We start from the raw sequence: 27,500 nt of genomic DNA, 5'->3' as shown, positions 1-27,500 counted from the left end.
GAGTTTTATTTTTTTTAAAAGAAGAAATCATTCATTCATTCATTTTCTTGTCGGCTTAGTACCTTTATTAATCCGGGGTTGCCACAGCGGAATGAAAAACCAACTTATCCAGCATGTTTTTACGCAGCAGATGCCCTTCCAGCCGCAACCCATCTCTGGGAAACATCCACACACACATTCACACACACACACCCATACACTACGGACAATTTAGCCTACCCAATTCACCTGTACCGCATGTCTTTGGACTGTGGGGGAAACCGGAGTACCCGGAGTAAACCCACGCGAAGGCAGGGAAAACATGCAAACTCCACACAGCCAACTGAGCCGAGGTTCGGACCAGCGACCCATAGCGACAGCGACCATATGCCTCGCCATAGAAGAAATCAAGACTCCAAAACTGTGCACTAATTAGGATGTGTTGAGATTTATTATCTGCATATTTGGATGAGACAAAATGGCATTTCTGTCAGACAGAAAATATAAGCCCCCCCCACATGTGTTTTTGTGTGTTAATTATTAATTATTATAAGTGATTTAATTTGTATGATTTATTATTAGTGATAAATTATTCAAATTTGGTGATTTGTTGCTCAAAAGTATTGTTAGCAGTGTAAAAATATAGTCAGGCTGTTATCAAATCTTGTTTTTTTTTTCTCTTGATAATTGATTGACCAATTTTTTTTTCAGCTGAAAATGATCCAGTCTCTGCAAATGACTTGTGATATTTTTGATGTGCTTCTCTTTTGGTCAAAACCCGAAAATGCCAATAAGGAGAAAATGGACAAAAAAATCAGCTGTAAAAAAGAACTGTTTTCATGTGTGACTCTTTAAATGAGCTGGCAGAGTTTTTACACAACTTACCTTTGACATTCTGGCATCGACAAACTAATACCTGCATGTGTTTCAAACTCCAGTTCAGTCCAGTTCAAACTTTTGAAAATACAGCTTTATATATATATATATATATATATATATATATATATATATATATATATATATATATATATATATATATATATATATATATATATTTATAGTTGAAGTCAGAATTATTAGCCCCCCTAAATTATTAGACCACTGTTTATTTTTTACCCACTTTCTGTTAAAAGGAGAGCAGATTTTTTCAACACATTTCTAATCATAATAGTTTTGATGACTCATTTTTATTAACTGATTTATTTTATCTTTGCCATGATGACAGTAAATAATATGTACTAGATAATTTTCAGGACACTTCTATACAGCTTAAAGTGACATTCAAAGGCTTAACTAGGTTAATTAGGTTAACTAGGCAGGTTAGGGTAATTAGGCAAGTTATTGTATAATGATGGTTTGTTCTGTAGACTATCAAAAGCCTAAAGGGGCTAATAATTTTGACCTTAAATGTTTTTTTTTTTTTTTTTTTTATTAAAAACTGCTTTTATTCTAGCCTAAATAACACATTTGTTTTTGTTTTTTATTTAAAGAGTTGAGGTTGGTAATACAATTCTTGGTGCTTTAAAAATACATTTGATTGGAGCAAGATAGTGCTGTACCTGTTTTGCAATAAATTCAGCCAACTATTTAGTTAAGAGTATTGCTTTTGCTTTTTATGCACTTTATATAGGTGCTGTAAATTGAACTGTTATATAGTCTAGAGCACAATACTAGTGTCCTGCCCTTGGCAACTATTTAGTGACAATCATGTGTGTTCAGTGGCATATTTCCAACATAACTTAAATGCGTTTGACTTGTGCAATATAATCCAAGACTGCAGAAGTTGTATAAATGGATGCATAAAAATGATCTGCAAGAACATTTTGCAAAACATCTACGAAAAAAAAACATATTAGTCATGCCACACACACACACACACACATACACACACTATGAGAAGCTGTTGATGAATTATTGATGTAAATCCAACTCATCCTTTTGTTTACTGCCAGTTACAAAAGCTTGAGGCGGGTTTTTAACCAACCATACAAATATAAACGTTCTGTTTGGTAAAGACCCATGGCGCAGCCCGGTGCTGTAAAATAATGATGCAGTGACGGTGTGTGTGTTTGATCACAGGGAGGTCGACGCGAGGCCGGAGCTCTGGTCCGTCTTCAGAAGAAGCGGATCGGACTGGAAAATTGAATCCAAACCCGACCATTTCCAGCGTCATTAGACCAACTATGAGTCTCATCAGCAGCCTGCTGGCGGCATATACCTACATCACAGGTAAAGTCACACCAACAAGACTTCATTTAACTGAAGGAAACTTTAAAGTACACACTTAATGTTTTTTTAATCCTGTTCTTGGCCTCACCCACAGGTCATCTAAGATGTAGGTGATGTTTTCTGTAGTAGAACACTAAAGAGAATTTTGAACTGAATCTGTGGTCCTTTGTGCTTCTTATAATGGCAGTGAACGGTGACAAGTTTTTTTTTTTTGGAGATTTAAACTAAACGCATACTAAAGATTTCAAACCATTAGCATGTGCAAATGTAGTCCGGTTGCTTTTGTTTTGCAGTTTGTTGAATGGTCATTTTGATTGCATTACCAGCTCTTGTGCTTTTGTCATCCAAAGCGATCATATTAAAATCAAACTACATTATGATATCTGTTTGAATGTTTTATTTCTTATATGGGTTGATTGATTAACTTCAAAATACTTCAGTGTGTCAGCAGGAGCCACGGCTAGTGATTTTTTTTTTATCTAGAAAAACTCTCGTTGCTATTATATGTATCACCTAGAACTACAGATCTACAGATTCTGCTCAAAATCTTCAAAACAGAAGTTAAGATTGTCCTTTCTTCCACTGTTGTGATGTACATAAAAATGTTGTGCGATGCATGATTTTGTCCTTTGGGAACTGATTGGATTGTTAAAAGATGGGTGTTGCTAACAAAATGAAGGAAGATTGATGAATGGATGAAATCGGAGCAGAAATGAAAAATGCATTGATAGCCCATCCTAAATGACTGATAGCTCCGCTCTAAATGATAGATAGCCCTGCCCTAAATGACTGACAGCTCCGCACTAAATTACTGATAGCTCCACCCTAAATGACTGATAGTCCCGCCTTAAATGACTAATAGCTCCGCCCTAAATGACTAATAGCCCCGTCCTAAATGACTGACAGCTCCACCCTAAATGACTGATAGTCCTGCCTTAAATGACTGATAGCCATATCCTAAATGACTGACAGCTCCACCCTAAATGACTGATAGCCCCGCCCTAAAAGACTGATAGCTCCACCCTAAATGACTGATAACCCAGCCCTAAATGATAGATAACCCTGCTCTAAATGACTGATAGCTCCGCCCTAAATGACTAATAGCCCCGTCCTAAACGACTGATAGTCCCACCCCAAATGACTAATAGCTCCGCCCTAAATGACTGATAGCCCTGTTCTAAATGACTGACAGCTCCGCCCTAAATGACTGATAACCAAGCCCTAAATGACTGATAGCTCCGCTCTAAATGATAGATAGCCCTGCCCTAAATGACTGACAGCTCCGCACTAAATTACTGATAGCTCCACCCTAAATGACTGATAGTCCCGCCTTAAATGACTAATAGCTCCGCCCTAAATGACTAATAGCCCCGTCCTAAATGACTGACAGCTCCACCCTAAATGACTGATAGTCCTGCCTTAAATGACTGATAGCCATATCCTAAATGACTGACAGCTCCACCCTAAATGACTGATAGCCCCGCCCTAAAAGACTGATAGCTCCACCCTAAATGACTGATAACCCAGCCCTAAATGATAGATAACCCTGCTCTAAATGACTGATAGCTCCGCCCTAAATGACTAATAGCCCCGTCCTAAACGACTGATAGTCCCACCCCAAATGACTAATAGCTCCGCCCTAAATGACTGATAGCCCTGTTCTAAATGACTGACAGCTCCGCCCTAAATGACTGATAACCAAGCCCTAAATGACTGATAGCTCCGCCCTAAATGACTTATAACCCAGCCCTAAATGACTGATAGCTCCGCCCTAAATGACTTATAACCCAGCCCTAAATGACTGATAGCTCCGCTCTAAATGACTTATAACCCAGCCCTAAATGACTGATAGCTCCGCCCTAAATGACTTATAACCCAGCCCTAAATGACTGATAGCTCCGCCCTAAATGACTTATAACCCAGCCCTAAATGACTGATAGCTCCGCACTAAATGACTTATAACCCAGCCCTAAATGACTGATAGCTCCGCCCTAAATGACTTATAACCCAGCCCTAAATGACTGATAGCTCCGCCCTAAATGACTGATAGCCATTCAACAAAAACTTTACCAGTTGACCACATTTTTGTTTTATTTTCATCAAGATGCTCTTAGTGTGTTTAATGCCAGCTCTAATGCTGTGTTCTTTTCTCTCCATCTCAGAGCACCCAGAGCGATGTGCGCTGTACTTCATGTGCGGTGTGTGCGCGGGTCTGTTCCTGACCCTGTTTGCACTGGTGGTTCAGATCTCCTGCCGTATGGACTGTAAACCTCGTCACGGCGCCGCTAAGAAGCGTCCGAGAGCTGTGGACTCAGACAGCGACACCACTGACTCTGATTCAGACTGGGACACCGGCTCAGACCTGTCAGCTCGACGGCACCGGCGCTTCGAGCGAACGCTAAACACGAACGTTTTCACATCGGCGGAGGAGCTGGAGCGAGCGCAGAGACTGGAGGAGAGAGAGCGCATCATACGAGAGATCTGGATGAACGGACAGCCGGACGTCCCGGGGACACGTAGTCTCAATCGCTACTATTAGAAGCAATTGCCAGATGATGAATGCTGAAGCGTTAGCGTGGTGTTAAACTGCGCTTTTCCTTTGCAGTGGAAATAAGCTCTTCGTTACGGTGCGCTTCATCCGTAACCTTTCAACATGCGGAGGTCAAAGGTCAAATGCGGCTTTCGGTAATAGAGTGCTGCAGTCTGGGCTCTGGAAGTCAATACTCCATTCGTTTTCTCCATAGGGACATTCGTTTTAGGGTGCTTTCACACCTGTGAATCGAGTTAGTTGTAACGAAACAGGGATTAAAATTGTTACATTGTTGCTCTTGGTGCGCTTCGCTTTCACACTGCAAAGTTTCTAAACGGACCAAAAACAAGTCAATTGTGAGTAAACTCTTCTCACATTGGTCAGTTTTAGGGTTTATTTTGCAGAGTTCGCTCACCTGTCGGGGGAGTGGTGGTTTGGTGGTGGTTGACACGGTGCTTGCATTGTGTCTGAGGAGCGAGGAGGGATGCGGTGGGGAGGGGTGAGAAGGGTGCGCAACGTATTTGGGGACCGGGAGACGCGTGATTACCAGGAGATTATCACTCGTTTGTGGGCATCCGGGAGTCTCTGTGTATTTGCGGATAACTCCCGAAGCATCCGGGAGACTTGAGATGTCTGGAATGACCTCCTGCCCTACTCATAACTCTCTCTTCATATAGCCATATGCCTATGACATATCCATAAAACACTGTGATATAACCGCGCTCGAATCGTTTCGCTTTCTCACTACAATCGATCCGCTCCAGAGTTTGTTTCAATCGAGCCGAGACACCTCAATCAAGCGATCTCGGAGAGATTGTTCTAGTGCAGATCCGAGCGCGATTGTTTTTTTTACATATGCCAAACGAACCGCGCTAACTGGGCAAACGAGACAGGTTCCGAAACAAAAGTGTAGGTGTGAAAGCACCCTTAATGACATCTTCTAAATTATTAAAGGCTGACCTGATGTGAGTTCTGAGGTTGTTAAAGGGATAGTTCACGCAAAACATGACAAATGAATGTCATGATTTACTAATTCATGTTCCAAACATGTTGATTTTCTTTCCTCTGTTAAACACAAAAGAGGATATTTTGAAGAATGTTGGAAATCTGTAACCACTGATTATGAGGGTGTTTTGCTTCTATGGAAGGCAATGGTTTTAGGTTTTCAGTAGGTTTTTTAAGCATATATTAATTATAGCTATTAGTTACTAGTTAATTAGCTCAAGTTATTAGTAACTAATTTAGCAGTTATGCTAACTAATAACCTTAACTTTTCTGATTTTGATATTCAGTCATCTGATATTTATGCAATAAATATAACTGAGGGTGCGAGTGGTGAGGGTAGTGTCGTGGACGCCGCCCTCTCTATTCTACCTCCCTAGACGCGGATATAACTGAGGGTGCGGGTGGTGAGGGTATTGTCGCGGACGCCGCCCTCTGTACTCTGCCGCCCTAGACGCGGATATAACTGAGGGTGCGGGTGGTGAGGGTATTGTCGCGGACGCCGCCCTCTCTATTCTGCCGCCCTAGACGCGGATATAACTGAGGGAGCGGGTGGTGAGGGTATTGTCGCGGACGCCGCCCTCTGTACTCTGCCGCCCTAGACGCGGATATAACTGAGGGTGCGGGTGGTGAGGGTATTGTCGCGGACGCCGCCCTCTCTATTCTGCCGCCCTAGACGCGGATATAACTGAGGGAGCGGGTGGTGAGGGTAGTGTCGCGGACGCCGCCCTCTCTATTCTGCCGCCCTAGACGCGGATATAACTGAGGGAGGGGGTGGTGAGGGTATTGTCGCGGACGCCGCCCTCTCTATTCTACCTCCCTAGACGCGGATATAACTGAGGGTGCGGGTGGTGAGGGTATTGTCGCGGACGCCGCCCTCTGTACTCTGCCGCCCTAGACGCGGATATAACTGAGGGTGCGGGTGGTGAGGGTATTGTCGCGGACGCCGCCCTCTCTATTCTGCCGCCCTAGACGCGGATATAACTGAGGGAGGGGGTGGTGAGGGTATTGTCGCGGACGCCACCCTCTCTATTCTGCCTCCCTAGACGCGGATATAACTGAGGGTGCGGGTGGTGAGGGTATTGTCGCGGACGCCGCCCTATCTATTCTGCCGCCCTAGATGCGGATATAACTGAGGGAGCGGGTGGTGAGGGTAGTGTCGCGGACGCCGCCCTCTCTATTCTGCCTCCCTAAACGCGGATGTAACTGAGGGTGCGGGTGGTGAGGGTAGTGTCGTGGACGCCGCCCTCTCTATTCTGCCTCCCTAGACGCGGATATAACTGAGGGTGCGGGTGGTGAGGGTATTGTCGCGGACGCCGCCCTCTCTATTCTGCCGCCCTAGACGCGGATATAACTGAGGGTGCGGGTGGTGAGGGTATTGTCGCGGACGCCGCCCTCTCTATTCTGCCGCCCTAGACGCGGATATAACTGAGGATATAACTATTCTGCCACCCTTTGCAGCCGCCTAGGTCGCCTCTATGGACGCGCCGGCCCTGGGGACAGCTTAATTGTTTTAGGTTCAATCCACTTAAATATGTAAAAACGAATAAGTTAACTTAATTTTTATGTCATCCCAACACAAATCGATTGTGTAGAACTCAGCCCTTTATACAGTGGAGTGTCATTCTTCTCATAGGTATACTCTGTTACATTCATATGAAGACCCATTGGGGAAAATGAATGGAAAACTAACTCCCAGAAGCCACGCTGCTGAAAAGATGCACTCTATTTCCCGCCTGATGTCCAGTTCAGAATTTATGCAAGTTCCGGAATTAACGTTTCATTCCAGGAAGCGGAACATTCCGATTTTCAGCTCATGGGAAATGTAGTCCATTTTGAGAGCTGACTCCAGGAGCGCCTTTTGAACAGAAAAATGCATCTTTAGTGTATTCAAAGAGGCCGAATGAAGGGTGCAAAACTAATGCTGCCTACTAAGGGTGCTTCAGTTTGAGGTGTCAGGGTTGCTAGGACGTGTTCTTCAGATTGAGAAGCACCGCAGGAGTCTATAGGCAGCTGTGAGAGGCAGGATAAGCTCCTAGCACTGTGATTGGTCCTTCAAACAGTCAGGACCGCCTTCTGTATAGGGAGAAATGTCACCAATTTAAGTACCTTTTAGTTTGATATGACAAAATACACACACAAACACACGCATACACAAACACGCATACAGTCGGAGGCAAAATTGTAATAGACCTTGTGTGAAATGTAAGTTGTTTTAATGCACTTGTTGAGTCGTGACGTGTGGTTTCCGGGTCTCATTTGCATTAAAAAAATATTTGTTTATGACCACTTTTTCGCCACTAATTTTAAAGTGAATTTTATGTAAAATTATGGTGTACACAACAGTCTCTGGACTTAACAGACACCAATATTTTAACAATTCAGTAAAAATGTATCACTTTCTGGCCATCTGATATTACGCATATACAGTTGAAGTCAGAATTATTAGCCCCCCTTTGAATTTATTCCTTTTAAAAATATTTTCCAAATGATGTTTAACAGAGCAAGGACATTTTCACAGTATGTCTGATAATATATTTCTTCTGGAGAAAGTCTTATTTGTTTTATTTCGGCTAGAATAAAAGCATTTATTAATTTTTTAACATCATTTTAAAGACAAAATAATTAGCCCCTTTAAGCTATTTTTTTCCCGACTATAACCTTAGAATATATCTGTTAAAATATTATTTACTGTCATCATAGCAAAGATAAAATAAATCAGTTACTAGAGATGAGTTATTAAAACTATTATTATTAGAAATGTGTTGAGAAAATCTGCTCTGCGATAAAAAACAGAATGTGGAAAATAATAAACAGGGGGGCTAATAATTCAAGGGGGCTAATAAATCTGGCTTCAATTGTATATTTAAAAAGCGGTCGTGATTTTCGAGAGTATTACATCGCTTTGTAAGTGTTGAGTCTCCTTATAGAGTTTGATGTATCACTTGGACCCAGAAGCCGCTTTTCGTTACGTCACACTTAACAAGCAGAGAACACTTCCCAGTTGATAATCACAGGATTTCTTCCACACTAATTTCTAATAACTCAATTCTTTTGTCTTTGCCATGATAACTGTATGTTTTACTAGTCATCTTGTTAGGCTAATTAGGTTATTTTAACTTGGTTTATTTAGGAAAGTCATTAAACAACAGTGGTTTGTTTTGTCCCAATAAATAAAAATAATAATTCTTAAGGGGCTAATACACTGTGAAAAGCGATTAGCTGGCTTTGTTTTGTACAACAACAAAAAAAAAAAGAGTAAAACTTGCATAACTAAAAAAACAAGCCAACCTAACAGCTCTAAGTAACAATAGGTTTGCTTACCATATTTTTAAGTATTAAGCATTTTTAAAGCAATTGCTTTACTCTCTTAATTAACTAATCACTTTTTACAGTGTAATATTGATCTGTGATGTTTAGCATTATTTAAAATCTGCTTTTATTCCAGCCAAGCAAAAATAAATGAGGAAAAAATATGGTATCACTTTAGTTTGGTGGTCCCTTTAACACATTTTGTTAAATTTAAGTTACATTACATCTACATGCCAAATAATTCTCAGTAGATTATAAGTAGACTGTTAGGTTGGGGTTAGTGTTAGTTGACACGTACTTGCTAAGTTTCTTATAGGCGGTTAAATGTCTGTTAAAGGAGCAGAATCAGCAGATATTAGGCAGACAGTCTACTAATACCCAAATTGTAGTATTTGGCACGTAGTTGCAATGCAACTTTTAGTGAACAAAATGTGCAATGAGGACCATCAAAATAAAGCGCAATCAAAAGTAAATTATAGGAAATACTGAGTACTGTTCAATATCATGTGGCAAATATTTGGAAACTAATTAAAATTTCACAGGAGGGCTATTGATTTTGCATTTAACTGTATAATTATATGAGTGTATAGTCGTGTTTGGAGAGTTACACATATCTGCATGTCATTGCATTAGGAAACAAATATGACAAACCAGGCTGCGTCTGCAAAGAAACAATGCAGTCTTCTGTTGATGTATTTCACCATGCGTTCCTCCATTACACTTTATAATATGGTTCTGTTAGTTAACTACATCAGTTAACATCAATTGACAATGACAAATTCCTGATGATGTCATTTCTAATGTTTGCAAATCTATATAAAAAAATGCTCACACGTCAGTTCAATGGCCGGGGTCGACATAAGAAATATAAATTAAACAATAGTTATTTTTTTCACTTATTTCAGTGACCAGACTGTAAATGTATCTGTAAATCAGCAGTTTTCTGTATTTCTGTGTTTTTATGCTTTTGAATTGGATTATGAGATCTTGAACTTTCCTCCATCAATTTATAACCTTGAAAAGTTTTAAAAGTGACTCTTGTTGACATTTTAATAGTTTAAAGTGATATACTGTCTGGGTTGGTGTTGTATATTAAAGAACAACAACCTAGTAATAAACCGTCTGTAGATTTTCTGTTATTTTACAGACTTATTTCTCTATATGTTATTTCTTATACATCATGTAGTATACTAAACTACTAAAATGTCAATAAAAGTCACTTTGTTGAACTGTAGGATCAATATAAACTATTCAAAAATAATAAACAAATATAAAGTTAGCAACACCAAGGCTCCAAAAGTATAACAATTGTATTTAATTAAAAAAAAAAAGCTTTTGTAGATGTAATCTCTGCAAATATATGATCAAAATCAGAAATGGTATATGCTAATATCTTTTTATGATACAAGTGCACATTTGTGAGGTGCAAATTTGAGACTAGAAATCTTTGCGAGTCCAAAATATAATTCATTCATTCTTTCATTCATTTTCCTTCGGCTTAGTCCCTTATTTATCAGGGGTAGGCACAGCGGAATGAACCGCCAACTATTCCAGCATATGTTTTACGCAGTGGATGTCCTTTTAGCCGCAACCCAGTACTGGGAAACACTCATACACTCTCACATTCACACACAGTCATACACTACAGCCAATTTAGCTGACCCAATTCACCTATAGCGCATGTGTTTGGACTGTGGGGGGAAACCGGAGCACCCGGAGGAAACCCACGCCAACACGGGGAGAACATGCAAACTCCACACAGAAATGCAAACTGACCCAGCTGGGATTCTGTGGCGCTGTCGAATCATTTTGCCATGCTCAATTTCTCAAAAACTATAACATTCGTAAATTTTCGCCACTTCTGGGGCGTGTGCAAAGTTTTGTGAGTTTTCTGGCATGTTTAGAACCTCAAAATTGCGATCCATTCTGCGGAAGTAATAAATAAGAATAAACGGAGCAATTCCTATAGGGGCAACACACCATAGGTGCTCGGGCCCTAATTAGCAATGTTGACAGTAATATGGAAAAGACCAAAAATATGTGAAAGACAATAAATGTGTTAAAACAAGCACAGATTACACAAGTAGGTAGGGGCTGGTATAAGTTTCTGATAGTATGATAACCTTGGATAAAAATGTCATCAGGCCCGTGCAGAGACCGTCCAAAGGGCATGTGCAGGATACATTTTTTGAAGGGGGGAGGGTTTGCGCGCGTTCTGATCAGCTGTGTTGTCGCGCGCCTACTGAAGGGCAGGACCGAGGGTGTGTCGCGTCGCGGGGGCACTTTTGATCATTTTGGAAGGGCACTTTCTATCCAAGACTAAAAAGGGCATGTGCACTGCACAGGTTGAGCCCTATGTGTGCACGTGCCTGAATGTCACGGTATCGTGGTATTTTTATTACTGCTCTAAAATATGTTTTTCTTAAGTGTCTGAGCAACAACAACAAAACAAAAGCTTTAAATAAAACTATATAAATGAAATAAAATAAATTGTCTAATGGTAAAGGTAAAAAAGCTTCTTTTTTTTACCCTATTGGACAATTTATTTTATTTTAGGAAACATTTATAATATTTTGGAACAATGAACATGTCGAATTAACATGAACAAGGCTAATTAATTCAAGTAAATCATTGACTTCTGCTGTCTTCATTAGTTTCAAAAACACAAATTTATTTACGACACATCTACAAAAAATCTTACGCATACCTTAGGAACGGTATAACAGAAAATTTTAGCGGTTTTAAAACCTTGACTTTTCCAAACCACAATATATCTTAAAACCGGTTATCGTCCCATGCCTATACACAAGTGAAGACTAATAAAGGCTATAGATAAAGACAAGAAGGAAACGTGTTGCTTATTGTCAGTTAATTTTTGTAAAGTGTGGCAGAGATCTATTATTTATCATTGCCTTTCTTTACAATGCATGCAACTTGTTTTGCCATATTACTAATAACTGCAATGACATGCATGCGTTTATGTGTGACTTGAGTCAATATTTTTAGACATTACAATTACACAAATCCAGACGTGGACTCAATTGTTTGTACTCTATAATTTAGTGCTTTTTTAATGCTTCTGTTGAACCACATTTCCAAAGCAATATCAGATTTCTCAGTAATTTCTGATTTACCATTACATTTTCACTTATTCCAGTGACTAGGCTGTAAAAATTAGCGGTTGTCTGTATTTATTTTTTGTTTTCCCTGTTTTTTAATGCCTTTAAATTGGATAATGGGAGATTGATGTTTCCTCTAACAACTTTTAACCTTGAGAAAGTTCAGAAAAGTGACTTATTAACATTTTTAATAGTTTAAATATGTAAATAGTGATATATTGTCTGGAATGGTGTTGTAAAATATGCTACAAAACCCTTGTAATAAACCGCGCCGTACATATTTTGTTATTTTACACACTCATTTCTCTATATATTATTTCTTATACATTATATTATTTCAAACGACTACTAAAATCTCAATAAAAGTCACTTTGTTAAACTGAAGAGTTGAATTTTCAACAATAAAGGTCAACAGAGCAGAGATCAACATCCCATAATGCAATTCACTATCGTAAATAAATAATACGTCAACTGATTTTATTTTTTTTTTTTTTTTTTACAGTGCATCGCTAGAGAACTACAAATCTGTCACGGACTTCAAATCCCAGCATGCACTTCACACACACACCAGTTTCAATTCTCTCCCTGGTTCCCCACACACAGCTGGAAACGAATCATAGACTGATTGCAAGGGCTCTATATTCACCTCTCACACACTCATGGCTGAGTCTTGTTGGTTTATACCCTGTAAAACCACAAAGCATTATCCTGTCTAGTCTTTCTGTGTTTGATTCTTGTGTGTGAGAGGTGCATGATGGGATTTGAAGTCCAGTTGCGTGACAGATTTGTAGTTCTGACCATCTCTGTTTTTCTTTCTTCAATGAAAGGGTATCAACAAATTTGTCCACGTCTGTTTTATTTAGTGCATTATATTATTCACGCTGTAAATTCATCTCCGCCTTTATGAAATCTATTTTGATATTTAAACAGTTTTGTTTTGATACCACTACATATATATATTTTTGGATGGAATATTTTTATACTGTGGCAGAGCTTTGCCTGATTGCTCAGGGATGCAATCCAAGTGTTTTTTGTGTGTGTATAATCTTCTGTTGGTGTAAAGCGGATGTGAAACATTCAGATGTTCCTGCATAGATGCAACTTTAACCTCAAAGAGGGTCTTATAGGAACGTAATGCACAGAACAGTGCCTTAAACACAACACACGTCAACACAAATGTCCTTTCTGTTTGTTACAGCTGTGATTTATGTGTTTCTGTTACAGCACAGGAGAGCTCAGATTTCATGCAGAGGATGATAAACCTTAAATAACTTACTTTACATTCTTCAAAATAAAGTTTTTTAAAGGTGCTTGTGTTCAGATATGTGTTTATTGGTAAATATGGATTTAACTTTAATTATTATCATTAATATGAATATTATTAATAATAACAAATTTATTAATAAATAAATAGATTATGTTAGATGTATGATACATTTATAAAATGTAAATAAATACAATTGATAGATAAGGTCAAGAAATTAGCAGTTGGCAAAAGTTTTCAAAAATATATAATACAACATATAATGTTTTTTTTTTAAACAATGTGGTCTATATTAAGAAAAATGAATAATATTGTGGTCAGAAATAGTAGATGTTTGCTAAACAATATTTAATGCAACATTTAATCTTTTTTTATTATTATTAAATGACCCATAAAATAAAATAACAAACATTGTAGCCAGCAAATAAAATATATATATATATATATATATATATATATGTATATAATAATTTGGGCAGTAAAAATAAATGTTTAACTTTAAATAAATAAATAATGATGTCTTTTCCCCAATATCTGATGTTGTTAAATATATTTTAAATAAATCAATGTAAATAAATATAATTAATACATAAAGAAAAAGTTTTCAAAAATATAATACAATGTTAAAGTTAATTTAAAAATATATAATGCTCCATGTAAATTAGTTAAACATATTGTGGTCAGAGATGTAGCAGAAGTAGAGGATTGCTTAACAATATTTGTTGCAACATTTAATCTTTTTTTATTATTAATAAATGGGCCATAACATAAAATTAAAAGATGCTTGTGAAAATGTAAAAAATAAATAAATAAAATTTGGTCAGTATAAATAAATCTATAAATAAATAAATTATGTTTATAAGGTGAAGAATTAGCAGTTGGCAAAAGTTTTTTTTTTTAAATATTAAAATATATAGTGGTCATTGTAAATGATTTAATAATTTTATCAAAATAGGGTCAGAAATGTAGCAGAAGTAGATGTTTGCTTAAAAATATTTAATGCAACATTTATTATTTTATTATTATTATTATTATTATTATTATTAAATGGCCCATAACATAAAATAAATGCTTTCATACATTGTAGCCAGAAAATTTTGATAAAAAAATTATTTTGGGGAGGAAAAATAAATGTATAACTAAATAAATGTGGTCATGAAACTAGCAGTTGGCAAAATAGAATAAAAATGTCCAACTGCATATTTACTACATTATTTATTTATTTATCTTTATTTATACATGTATTTAGGGTAATTAAAAATAATAATAATAATAAAGTGGCACATGTGCAGTAAGTTTTATTTATTTTTCCGCCTGTAGTAGGACAGATGTAGTAAATCTAAATACGTATAAAATATATATACGTTAGCTTATTGTACACATGTGGGTTGTTTACTCGCACCTAAAGCAGGATGTTTTTTGTTTGAAAAGTGCTCTCAACCTTGTTTGCTCGCTGCTGTTTAATGTTTCTGTATTATTTCAGCATGGCCTTTATCCGCTCATGTACAGGCGGAGGAGGGTTTGTTTTAGTAAATGAAAGATTTAGCGCCACCTGCTAGTGAATACGTTGTGCGTGAGGGACTTGTTTACATTATCACCACAACCGCAAGTGTTTGTGATCTCCATGGAGACCTTTGTAAATAACCCTCCTCAGGGAAGCACTGCAGTCCCGTGAGAGAAAAGCATATTAACTTTATTTTAATAAACATTTATAGAGAGAAATTAGTCATAATGTCTATTAATACAGGACACGGACTTCCTTTCCTGCCAGGAAACACATTTCGCGATTTAACGGTAAGAGTTTTAAACCGTGTAAGCACGTATTATCTGCTAATAGTTGGCCCAATGATTTATTCTGTAGAATTAACTTATATCTTTATAAGCGTTCTTAGGTCAGCCAAAATGAAAATTACTCTTACTCGTGGTTGCAAACCTTTAATATGTTTCTTTCTTCTCTTCTTAAACACTAAAGAAGATATTTTAAAGCATGCTGAAAGCCTGTAACGGTTGACTTTCATAGTGGGACAAACAAACCCTGCTTAAAAATTCAGCTTTAACCAGCCTAGGCTGGTTGGCTGGTTTTAGCTGGTCGACCAGCCTGGTTTTAAAGGGGTTTTGGCCATTTCCAGCCTGGTCTTAGCTGGTCAGGCTGGGAGATGACCAGCTAAAACCAGCTTGACCAGCCTAGCCAAGCTGGGGGTCCAGCCAAAACCTATGTCCAGCTTAAACCAGGCTGGTCAAGCTGGTTTTAGCTGGATTTAGCTGATTATTTTCCAGCCTGACCAGCTAAGACCAGGCTGGAAATGGCTGAAAACCAGCCTAGAAATGACCAAAACCCCTCTAAAACCAGGCTGGTCAACCAGCTAAAACCAGCCAACCAGCTTAGGCTGGTTTAAGCTGGATTTTTCAGCAGGGAATACTGTGGAGGTCAAGGCTTTAGCTTTAAAATGAAGATTTTATGGCTTTTTACAAAAGTGAACCTGACTATGCAGCCGTTTTGTTTCTGCATTATTGGATCTTCATAAATGTTCTTAAAGGGATAGTTCACCCAAAATTACATTTACTCGCACTCAAAGGGTTCCAAACCTTTAACGTATGTTTATTTCTTCTGTTTAACACTAAAGAAGATATTTTGAAGCATGCTGAAAACCTGTAACCATTGACTTTCATAGTAGGAAAAACATATAGTATGAAAGTCAAGAAATATGCGTTTATAATGAAAAGTATTATGACTTTTTGCAAAAATTAACATGACTATGCAGCCATTTTCTTTCTGGATTATTATATCTTCATAAGCGTTCTTAAAGGGATAGTTCACCCAAAATGATTATTTACTCACTCAAGTGCTTCCAAAACTTTGTTTCTTTCTTCTGTTGAACACGAAAGGATATTTTTAAAGCATGTTGAAAACCTGTAACCATTGACTTTCATAGTAGGAAAAACAGATATTATGGAAATCAATGGTTACTGGTTTTTAGCTTTCTACAACATTAATTTTGTGTTCAAGAGAAGAAAGAAACTCATACAGATTTGAATTGAATATAAAGGGTGAGTAAATAATGAGTTTTCAGTTTTGGGTGAAGTGTCTCTTCATATCCCTATGATGTGCATAAATCATGTTGTTTTATTCTCCTGTCCTCCAGAAATCTGCTTTCCACCGAGCTCAGACTCTTGATTTTAAGAACGGGTACGCTCAGCCCCGGCGGCCCGTGGTGGGTATCGGTCAAGACCCGCTGCTGTCTGTGAACATCAGTCACAGCGAGAGGAACCAGCTGATCACCGACATCCCCAACCTGACCTACGGTACCGATAGATCACACCTGCCACTAGAGTTCATACCGGCACACGCTGCTTATGACAAGAAGGTGAAGATCTATCTATCTATCTATCTATCTATCTATCTATCTATCTATCTATCTATCTATCTATCTATCTATCTATCTATCTATCTATCTATCTATCTATCTATCTATCTCTATCTATCTATCTATCGTTCTATCTATCGTTCTATCTATCGTTCTTTCTGCAGTTTTCTCTATCTATCCATCCATCCATCCATCCATCCATCCATCCATCCATCCATCCATCCATCCATCCATCCATCCATCCATCCATCCATCCATCCATCCATCCATCCATCCATCCATCCATCCATCCATCTATCTATCTATCTATCTATCTATCTATCTATCTATCTATCTATCTATTGTTCTTTCTGTAGTTTTCTCCATCCATCCATCCATCCATCCATCCGTCCGTCCGTCCGTCCGTCCGTCCGTCTGTCTGTCTGTCTGTCTATCTATCTATCTATCTATCTATCTATCTATCTATCTATCGTTCTATTTATCGTTCTATCTATCGTTCTATCTATCGTTCTTTCTGCAGTTTTCTCTATCCATCCATCCATCCATCCATCCATCCATCCATCCATCCATCCATCCATCTATCTATCTATCTATCTATCTATCTATTGTTCTTTCTGTAGTTTTCTCCATCCATCCATCCATCCGTCCGTCCGTCCGTCCGTCCGTTCGTCCGTCTATCTATCTATCTATCTATCTATCTATCTATCTATCTATCTATCTATCTATCTATCTATCTATCTATCTATCTATCTATCTATCTATCGTTCTATTTATCGTTCTATCTATCGTTCTATCTATCGTTCTTTCTGCAGTTTTCTCTATCCATCCATCCATCTATCCATCCATCCATCCATCCATCCATCCATCCATCCATCCATCCATCCATCCATCCATCCATCCATCCATCCATCCATCCATCCATCCATCCATCCATCCATCTATCTATCTATCTATCTATCTATCTATCTATCTATCTATCTATCTATCTATCTATCTATTGTTCTTTCTGTAGTTTTCTCCATCCATCCATCCGTCCGTCCGTCCGTCCGTCCGTCCGTCCGTCCGTCCGTCCGTCCGTCCGTCCGTCTATCTATCTATCTATCTATCTATCTATCTATCTATCTATCTATCTATCTATCTATCTATCTATCTATCTATCTATCTATCTATCTATCTATCTATCTATCTATATATCTATCTATCTATCTATCGTTCTATCTATCGTTCTCTCTATCGTTCTTTCTGTAGTTTTCTCTATCCATCCATCCATCCATCCATCCATCCATCCATCCATCCATCCATCCATCCATCCATCCATCCATCCATCCATCCATCCATCCATCCATCCATCCATCCATCCATCCATCTATCTATCTATCTATCTATCTATCTATCTATCTATCTATCTATCTATCTATCTATCTATCTATCTATCTATCTATCTATCTATCGATCGTTCTTTCTGTAGTTTTCTCCATCCATCCATCTATTGTTTTATCTAGTCTTGTCTATACTTCTGTCTGTCTGTCCGTCTGTCCATCTCTCCATCTCACCTTTCCCCTCTGACCTCTGCAGGTGTTGCGTTTCTATGGTTATTTCCGTCAGGAAGTGCTTCACTCTTGGGATGAGCACTTCCGCATTCGTCCAGTGGTGTTTTACTATCACCTGGAGGACGACAGCATCTGTGTGACCGAGCCGCCGGTGGAAAACTCTGGAATCCCTCAGGGAAAACTGATCAAGCGGCAGAGACTGAGCAAAAACCCACGTGGAGATCTGTACCACTGGAAGGACCTGAACGTGGGGATGGACATCAACTTGTTTGGAGAGGTTTACAGGATCACACACTGCGACCCCTTCACACAGGTACAAAGACAACGAGTCTGCTGGTGTGATATGTCTGATGAGTTTGGTCTGAATAAATATGTGTGTGTGTGTGTGTGTGTGTGTGTGTGTGTGTGTGTCTACCTTGTGTTTCTCATGTTGTGGGGAGCAAATACCAGTCAATTTTGTTTGGTCCCAATGACAAAAAAGCTCATAAATTAGACAGAATGAAGTATTTTTAAAATGTAAAAATGCAGATTGTTTCCTGTAATGGTCGGGTTTGGGGGTAGGATTGGGGTAAAGGAATCAAATATACAGTACAGTCTTTATAGTATAAACATCATTATGTCTATGGGAAGTCCCCATAAAGATAGCTGTACAAGAGTGTGTGTATACATTTTGTACAGTATAAATACAATAGAAACCAATACAATGTCCCCACAATTCACAAAAACAAATATGTCTGTTTGTGTGTGTAGGACTTCATGGAGAGTCAGGGAATTGTACTGAATGAGTTTGAGTCCATTCCCAGTGACCCGTACACTGCCCGCCGTGCTCACAACCAACAAACCCACATCACACCCTACGACCACAACCATCAGCTGGAGCGATTCCTTGCTCTGGATCGACAGGTAAACACTTAAAAAAACTGGTTTGTAAAGTATATTTGTATATTTGCTGTTGTTTTTATTGGTTTATTTCTCATGCTTTCAGCTCAATTTTATGTTTTATAATTTCCTCCTGTCAGTAGACTAACTGCAACACATTTTATTGACAAGACTTAATATTTACTAAAAAATAAAAACAAAAGCTTTTTTTTAATGCTCAGAAGTGTAATATTATATTATTTTAAATTATATTATATTATTTATTTTATAGTCATTCAGTGGTTCATTCATTTTCTTTTTGGCTTAGTCCCTTTATTGATCTGGAGTCGCCACAGCGGAATGAACCACCAACTTATTCAGCATGTTTTTCCGCAGCGGACGCCCTTCCAGCCACAACCCATCTTTGTGAAACATCCACACACACTCATTCAATTTAGCTTACCCAATTAGCCTGTACCGCATGTGTTTGGACTGTGGGGGAAACCGGAGCACCCGGAGGAAACCCACGCGACCACAGGAAGAACATGCAAACTCCACACAGAGACGCCAACTGACCCAGCCGGGGCTCGAACCAGTGACCTTCTTGCTGTGAGGTGATTGTTCTGGGTGCTCCGGTTTCCCCCACAAGTCCAAAAACGTGTTATAGGTGAATTGGGTAACTTAAGTTGTTGGTAGTGTATGTGTGTGTGAATGAGTGTGTGTGGATGTTTCCCAGTGATGGGTTGCGGCTGAAAGGGCATCTGCTGTGTAAATATATGCTGAATAAATTGGTGGTTCTGCGGCAGCCCCAGATTAATAAAGGGAATAAGCCGAAAAGAAAATAAATGAATGAATAAAAATATAAACAAATAACTTCAACTTAAAAATAGAGAATATATTCAAAACAACACAAAAAGTTGTATAAATAATGAAATAATTAACATTTAACAAAACATTGATATAAATATAATATAATTTGATATAAAAGCCTACACTAATTTATCCAGTTAGCAAGGGTCGCCAATGACTATAAACATTGGACAAAAATAGTTTAGTCAGGAACAATAAATGAATGAATTAATAAATTAAATAATTAGTAAATAATGAATTAATGAATTATTAAACTAATTAATGAGTAAATGAATTAATTAATTAATGAGTGAATGAATGAGTGAATGAATGAATAAATGAATGAATGAACAAGTGAAAGAAAGAAAGAAAGAAAGAAAGAAAGAAAGAAAGAAAGAATGCATCAGTAAGTGAATGAATGAATGAATTAACAAGTGAAAGAAAGAAAGAAAGAAAGAAAGAAAGAATGAATGAATGAATGAATGAATGAACTAACAAGTGAAAGAAAGAAAGAAAAAAGAAAGAAAGAAAGAAAGAAAGAATGAATGAATGAATGAACTAACAAGTGAAAGAAAGAAAGAAAGAAAGAAAGAATGAATGAATGAATGAATGAATGAACTAACAAGTGAAAGAAAGAAAGAAAAAAGAAAGAAAGAAAGAAAGAATGAATGAATGAATGAACTAACAAGTGAAAGAAAGAAAGAAAGAAAGAATGAATGAATGAATGAATGAACTAACAAGTGAAAGAAAGAAAGAAAGAAAGAAAGAAAGAAAGAAAGAAAAAGAATGAGTGAGTGAATGAATGAATTAATTAATGAGTGAAAGAATGAATGAATGAGTGATTCAATTAATGAAATAATAAGTGAGTGAATGAATGAATTAATAAGTGAGTGAATGAATGAATTAATAAGTGAATGAATGAATGGGAGAGTGAATGAAAGAATGAGCGAGTGAGTGAGTGAATGAGTGAGTGAGTGAGTGAGTGAGTGAGTAAATGAATGAGTGAGTGAATGAATGAATGAATGAGTAATACCCGCCAGTTTGCTGTAGTTCTGCTCAACAATAAGCTGTACATACTGCTGTGTGTGCTCACTTACATGTATTCTCCAGGTGCTGCGCTTCTTTGCGCTCTGGGACGACTCAGACTCTCTCTATGGGGAGAAACGGCCTGTAACTCTACATTATTATCTGGTTGACGACTCCGTGGAGATCTGTGAACATCACGAGGCAAACAGCGGCCGGGACCCATTTCCAGTGCTGCTCCGCCGACAGAAGATCCCCAAACACATCAAACCAACCTGCGGTGAGACAAACACACACACACACACAGGATTACCTTAAACGCACCTGCTGCAGTTCGAAGGTTTTTTAAAAGATATTACTCATTTATTTCTTTTCCTTCAGCTTTGTCACGTGTATATCAGAGGTTGCCACAGCGGAATGAACCACTTACTATTCTACATTTTTAGAACAGCACTCACATTTTTGTTTCACTGAAAAAAAAACACAAAGTAACACTGCAGATTTTAAATACCTAAATTTAACAAAAGCTTTAAATATTCACGATCCCAGACGATGGTTAATGGTCATGACACGCAAGAAAACAAAATACATATCTAAAATTGTATTAGATATTTTATTTGAAATTTCTTTATATGTTGGAATCTAGGTCAAGCAAAAGTTGCAATTACCTTGTCTTATAAGCAGTTTTAACAATAATATTAATTAATCTACATTTTGAAACCTTTGAAGACTTTGGTCTAGTTCACATCATTATATTAACGTTATATATAACTGTATGCCTTTCTGCACTTAGAGCCGTTCCCCAGCTGCGTTCTGGAAGTTTCTCCTCATGACGTGAAGGAGTATTTCTGTCCTCAAGACTTCAGGGTCGGCGAGGAGGTTAACCTGATGGGGAGACGGTTCCTGCTGTACGACTGTGATGACTTCACACACAAATACTATCAACACCATCATCCCGACATCCCCATCAAACCCTTCACTGTGGACACCAGAACACAGCAGGACATCAAGAGGGTCAGATATGTCACAGCTCTTCTCAATTAAAGGAATAGTTCACCCAAAAATGAAAAATACCCCATAATTTACTCACCTCAGTGTTAATAATTTACCTTCCTTTGTGTTCAACTTAGATTTGGAACAGAAGATTCATCTAATGGGAGAACTGTCCCTTTTAATCTTCCCTTGTTCTTTGTAAACTTAAGCCCGGCTCACACTGTGTGATTTTAAATAATCCAAAACAATTGTAGCTTAAATTCTTCTGAATCTGCCAGAAATACACTTTTTTTCCTACTAATTTTTTCTCAGACGAACAATTTGTGGCTGAAATCGTACTGTGTGAGCAGCAGCCATTTACTTGAATTTGATTGGTTCTCTCAATCATTTAGAAGGCATATATATAAATATACAGTTGAAGTCAGAATTATTAGGCCTCCTGAAATATTCGTCCCCATGTTTAATTTTTTCCCCAATTTCTGTTTAATGGAAAGAAGATTATTTCAACACATTTCTAAACATAATAGTTTTATTAACCCATTTCTAATAACTGATTTATTTTATCTTTGCCATGATGACAGTAAATAATATTTTACTTGATATTTTTCAAGACACTTCTATACAGTTTAAAGTCACATTCAAAGGCTTAACTAGGTTAAGAAGGTGAACTAGGCAGGTTAGGGTAATTAGGCAAGTTATTGTATAATGATGGTTTGTTCTGTAGACTATTGGAAAAATATATAGCTTAAAGGGGCTAATAATTTTGTCTCTAAAATATTTTAAAAAAAAACTAAAAACTGCTTTTATTCTAGCCAAAATAAAACAAATAAAACTTTCTCCAGAAGAAAAAATATTATCAGACATACTGTGAAAATTTCCTTTCTCTGTTAAACATCATTTGGGAAACATTTAAAAAAAGAAAAAAATCAAAGGGGGGCAAATAATTCTGACTTTGTTGGAAGGTGTGTATAAGGTGCCGTTTATAAGTTCTGTGTTAAAGCTTATAATGCTGCAACCCCAATTAAATCCTCTTTTTTTCATTATTAACATTATTATTTTAACATTATTAATTAAAAGAAAAATTCTAAATTAGAAATTTCTAGGTTAGATGCACAGTTATGCCTAGTTCAGACTGCGTGATTTTAGCCCCGATTTTGGCTCGCCGACAGGTTTTGAGAAAATCGCCGACAAATGCCTGAAATCACAGGCAAATCGCCGCTCGTGCACGGTAGTGACAATCACACAGTATGAACTTATAAAGACGCGATCTGAGAGAATCGCCGATGAGTCGCCGATGCCTGTGAGATATTTGACATGCTAAATATCTGGAGCTGTCGGCGATTCAAATCATGCCGTGTGAATTGAGTTTTGACTGAAAATAACATCAGCGATCGCCTACAGCCAATGAGAGAGCAGCTCTTACTTGTGTGTGCGTGTGTGTATACCTGCTGCAGGCCAGCGGGAGGCTGGGGGAGAAGTTAAAAGCGCTCTTTTTCGGTTTATTTGGACTCACGAAATGGAGGAAAAACTAGTGGAGGTTTGACAGGACTCAGGAGCAACCGTGTCTGTTTGACATTTCATACAGAAAGAAATTAGTTTATTATCAACGTTGAGGAGAAATGGCTAATTCCCTTTAAACCCAGGTGAGCAAACATGTACATGTTCTACCCCATTAAAGGCTTCTTTCTCATTATGTAGTTATGAGAACGTAGTTTGGACGAAGTTGTCGGCGATTCTTCCTATAGTAAAGTCATGCAATCTGAAAGCCCCTGTCCCCGATCCATCTTGCAGTGTAAACAAAGCAGCGACGAAACGCTAGCCCAGATAGTCATGCAGTGTGAAAACATCTGTGACACGACTACTTTGAAAATCATGCAGTCTGAACTCGGCATTAGACGTTGTTGCCATACTGTATGCAACGTATCATAAAGTACCTTAAAAAAAATAAATTTTCCTTTTTTTTTTTACAGCACTTCAAGTTAAGCCATTCTAAGAAAAAGAAAAACAGTCAAATACTTTTTTGTAGATCTACCATAATGTGTGCAGTAGAGGGTTAAATTTGGACTTACTGTCTGAAAAGTAACACAGTTACTCAATAAGATATTAAATGACTTGACTCAACAGAGCTTAATTTTGACGCATAAATGCACTGCCTATGAATCTCAACGCCGCATAGACAACAGAAATTAAACTCAACAATGACTTTAATTGGAGCCAAACAGGACATTTTAGCTTTATTAAAAAAGTAACTCTTTAAAAATAATAAACATTATATGAATCAAAACAAAATATTTCAAAGTAATAACACGTTATTTCATGCATTCCATATAATGACATAAACTTCTGACTCATCATAGTTTCTCAAACATGTTTAATAACTGAATACTCTGAATTGCTGAATTGCTTCTCTTAATTGATCCAGAATGGTTGAATTTATGTACAGTATTTAAAGAAGGGCATTATAAGTAACTGTAAATGAATGACCTGAACATGAAAAGTAACTCCTTACTTTATTTTTTTCTGCAGAAAAGTAATGTAATTAAAGTAGCTACTTTATAACTGCTTTGTAAGTAATTACACCCAACAGTGTTTTTTTTTCTCTAGAACTCCACGATCTGCATCTTTTCACAGAACGTTGTTTTTCAGCACAATCGTCTTTGACTGTACTGACACCTAGTGGTGAAACTGAAGCATCACGCGTTTACTTTTATTCACATAACAGACACTTTCTGTTATGCCATTGCCTATTATTAACTACTGGAATCTTCTTTTAAGGCGTGACTAATAAATGTTGCAATTGTTTTAAAAAATGTTTTGCCTTCTTTAACTGATCGATTGTTGAAAAAAGCCTATTTTATCTATTTTTCCACTTGAGCTGTTTGTGTGGGGTAAATGCTGTGTGGTTGATCTCTCCATCTGTTGTTCATCGGTTTGCTGCTTATGGTGTTTATTGATTCAGGTGATTCCTCCGTATAATGGTTTTGGTTCTCTGGAGGACTCTCTGCAGAACTGCCTGTCTCTGATACCTCAACCGCCCAAGAAAAATGTGATCAAACTGCTGGAGAACGACCATAAAGTCCTGCGTTACGCTGCACGCCTGGTGAGAATGAAGCTTTCTTCAACCTCTCTCTCTTTTTCTGCATCCCGATGCACATACTATCTGTCCTACATAGTATTCGAAAATAGAATTATTATGCTGAAATGAATATTCCAAAACAACCTAGATTGTTTACATTTCCAAAATTAATATCTAATCCACTGGAAAGTATTTAAAGGTGACCTATTATGCCGCTTTTAACAAGATGTTAAATACGTCTCTGATGCCCCTAGAGTGTGTATGTGAAGTTTCAGCTCAAAATACCTCACAAATAATGCTTTCTTACTCTTTATAACTGACCCTTTTAGGATTTGATCCTAATTGCATTGTTGTGGTGACTGTTGCTTTAAATTTAAACTTTTCAAAAGAGGGCGGAGCTACAAATGCCTGTGTGTCAGCATAGTGGCAGATTCAAAAACAAGACTAATGTTTAATGCTAATGAGGGAGAGATCATCACTAGTAGGCGGGGCTTTCCCCCTCTAATGACACTTACAAACGGAAAATGTCAATTAAAGTGTTTCTGATAATGCTTGATTCCTTAAATTAACATTTCCTCATTCTCCACAGGATTCCCAGAATCCCCTGGACGAGGGCCGGCGCTTCATTCTGTCTTTCCACCTCGCCGATGACATGATCAGCATCTTTGAGAAATCTACACGTAACTCCGGCATCATCGGGGGGAAATTCCTGGAGAAAACTCGCATTCCCAAACCTGGAAGCACAGCGGAAAAGCCTGAATACTACCAGCCTGCAGACCTGTGTGTCGGAGCCACAGTGGAGGGTAATGACTATCACACACACCTCACAGATCCTGATGTTTAACACACACTTCTGTGATTAAGGCCTGACAGACACTGCTGACAAAAACACTGATTCTTAGGGCACAACTTATGAAAAAACATAGTCAATTATAGTAAATACTATAGTGTCTTTGAACTATACGATACCAAAGAGCATAGAAGCACCAAGAGGCGACACTCTAGTGCGATTTTGGAAACAGCCACTAGATGGCGCGGTGGCCATTTTGGAATGAAAACTCCAATAGAATAACAGCATATTATAAGTCTGTTAAATAAACTATTCAAAGTGCTGATGATTGTGAAAGTAAGTGTTGTTTTGTCGTCTTTCAGGTTGTATCTCAGCTTTAATGCGCTTTTTAAAGAAATAAAAAACAAAGCAGCTGCTTGTAGTGGTGGGCAAAGCGAGGCTTCGTGAAACACTGAAACAGTCGAAGCAAATGTGTCGAAGCTTCGAAACATTTCGAAACCCCACTCTACGGTGACACCTAGTGGTCATTTCATTTGTATTGCACTAAAACAGCTTCAGCACAGAACAGTTGAGCAAATTGAGGTATGAAACTCCACTTTGTAGCCTTGAACCTACAAGTGGTTTAGTCGAGCGGTTAGAGTTCGTGACCGTGCAGGGATACTGGGTTCGAATCTAGGCTGTTACAATTATTTTGGAATGCTTTAATATCAGTTGGTAATGCTTTGTTCTTGTATCGTTTTGTTTCAACATTGCTCTGACATCCGAATAAACACTTTGTAAATAAATTTGTATTGTTTTAGTCATAAAACATGGTTGTTGCTAAATCAGACACAGTTGTGGCCAGAAGTTAACAATAATTATTCATATTATTGATTAAATTTCCCATTGTATTTTATTAACGTCTATCCAAAACCTAAACCTATCACAGTACTGTAAAAATAAAAATTATTGTTTTACAGTGTTACAAAAATGATGCTAAATTGACGGCGTATCGGCAGCTGTATCCTATCTAGGCTACACCATAAAACAGAAACATGATTAAAATACATAAAATCATGATTATGGAGTATTTGTACTAGTCGGGATTCGAACCCAAAATTAATATGAAACAGTATCAAAGTGCTCACACACGGTCCACTAGGCCTTACGCATCAGAAACTAGAATTTGACCATGTCAGTCAAGTGCATATTCTCCAGGTCTCGAAACGCTTATGAAATGATCAATGCTTTGAATCGCTTTAGTCACGTGACCAGGTGTTTCGAAACACTATAGTCACGTGACCTGGGTGTTTCGAATCATGCTTCAGTGCAGTGTTTCGAAACACTTGCGCTTCGGGATCTCGACACTCTGTCGAAACGTCAGTTTTACGTCAGCCATCCCTAGCTGCTTGCCATCGCGAAAGCAATACTATCCAATGGACAGCTGACAGCTTTCACTCCGAAATGGCGGAATCCGCTGCTGTTGCTGGGCGCTGCTGTTGCAATGGAACGTTGCCTCTTGGTCATTCTAAGCTCTTTGACTTTCTAGCTTACTTGAATAAATCTGTTGTGGTCATTTTAT

The 27,500-nt window shown here is 37.9% G+C and overlaps 2 protein-coding genes across 6 annotated transcripts in view; both read left to right on the top strand.

Moving 5' to 3' along the window:
* Positions 1-9,520, top strand: part of eva1aa (eva-1 homolog A, regulator of programmed cell death a) — a 99,597-nt gene extending 90,077 nt beyond the window's left edge. The window contains exons 7-9 of one of the 4 annotated variants that reach the window (XR_015518951.1): positions 2,059-2,208; positions 4,371-6,853; positions 7,292-8,324. Coding sequence is in view for 2 of the 4 variants with exons in the window: in XM_087298867.1 (XP_087154993.1) it covers positions 2,059-2,208; positions 4,371-4,747 (527 nt within the window). In the remaining 2 variants the exon portion in view is untranslated. Of the gene's footprint in view, positions 1-2,058; positions 2,209-4,370 lie in introns of all 4 variants that reach the window. The other 3 variants (XR_015518952.1, XM_087298867.1, XM_087298868.1) reach the window with 3 other exon arrangements.
* A 5,568-nt stretch (positions 9,521-15,088) lies between these two features.
* efhc1 (EF-hand domain (C-terminal) containing 1) overlaps positions 15,089-27,500 on the top strand; it is a 16,015-nt gene continuing 3,603 nt past the window's right edge. Inside the window, 8 exon segments of one of the 2 annotated variants that reach the window (NM_200967.1) lie at positions 15,089-15,229; positions 16,579-16,800; positions 18,376-18,663; positions 19,101-19,253; positions 21,168-21,360; positions 21,874-22,094; positions 25,033-25,173; positions 25,739-25,952. In NM_200967.1, the coding sequence (NP_957261.1) occupies positions 15,167-15,229; positions 16,579-16,800; positions 18,376-18,663; positions 19,101-19,253; positions 21,168-21,360; positions 21,874-22,094; positions 25,033-25,173; positions 25,739-25,952 (1,495 nt within the window). In that variant the 5' untranslated portion in view covers positions 15,089-15,166. 2 annotated transcript variants of the gene reach the window in all.

The sequence above is a fragment of the Danio rerio genome, chromosome 20 (assembly GCF_052040795.2).
Source record: "Danio rerio strain M-AB ecotype USA chromosome 20, GRCz13ab, whole genome shotgun sequence".
Lineage (NCBI taxonomy): Eukaryota > Metazoa > Chordata > Actinopteri > Cypriniformes > Danionidae > Danio > Danio rerio.
The sequence above is the reverse complement of the archived record's forward strand: the minus strand, read 5'-3'. Positions and strand labels throughout refer to the sequence as shown.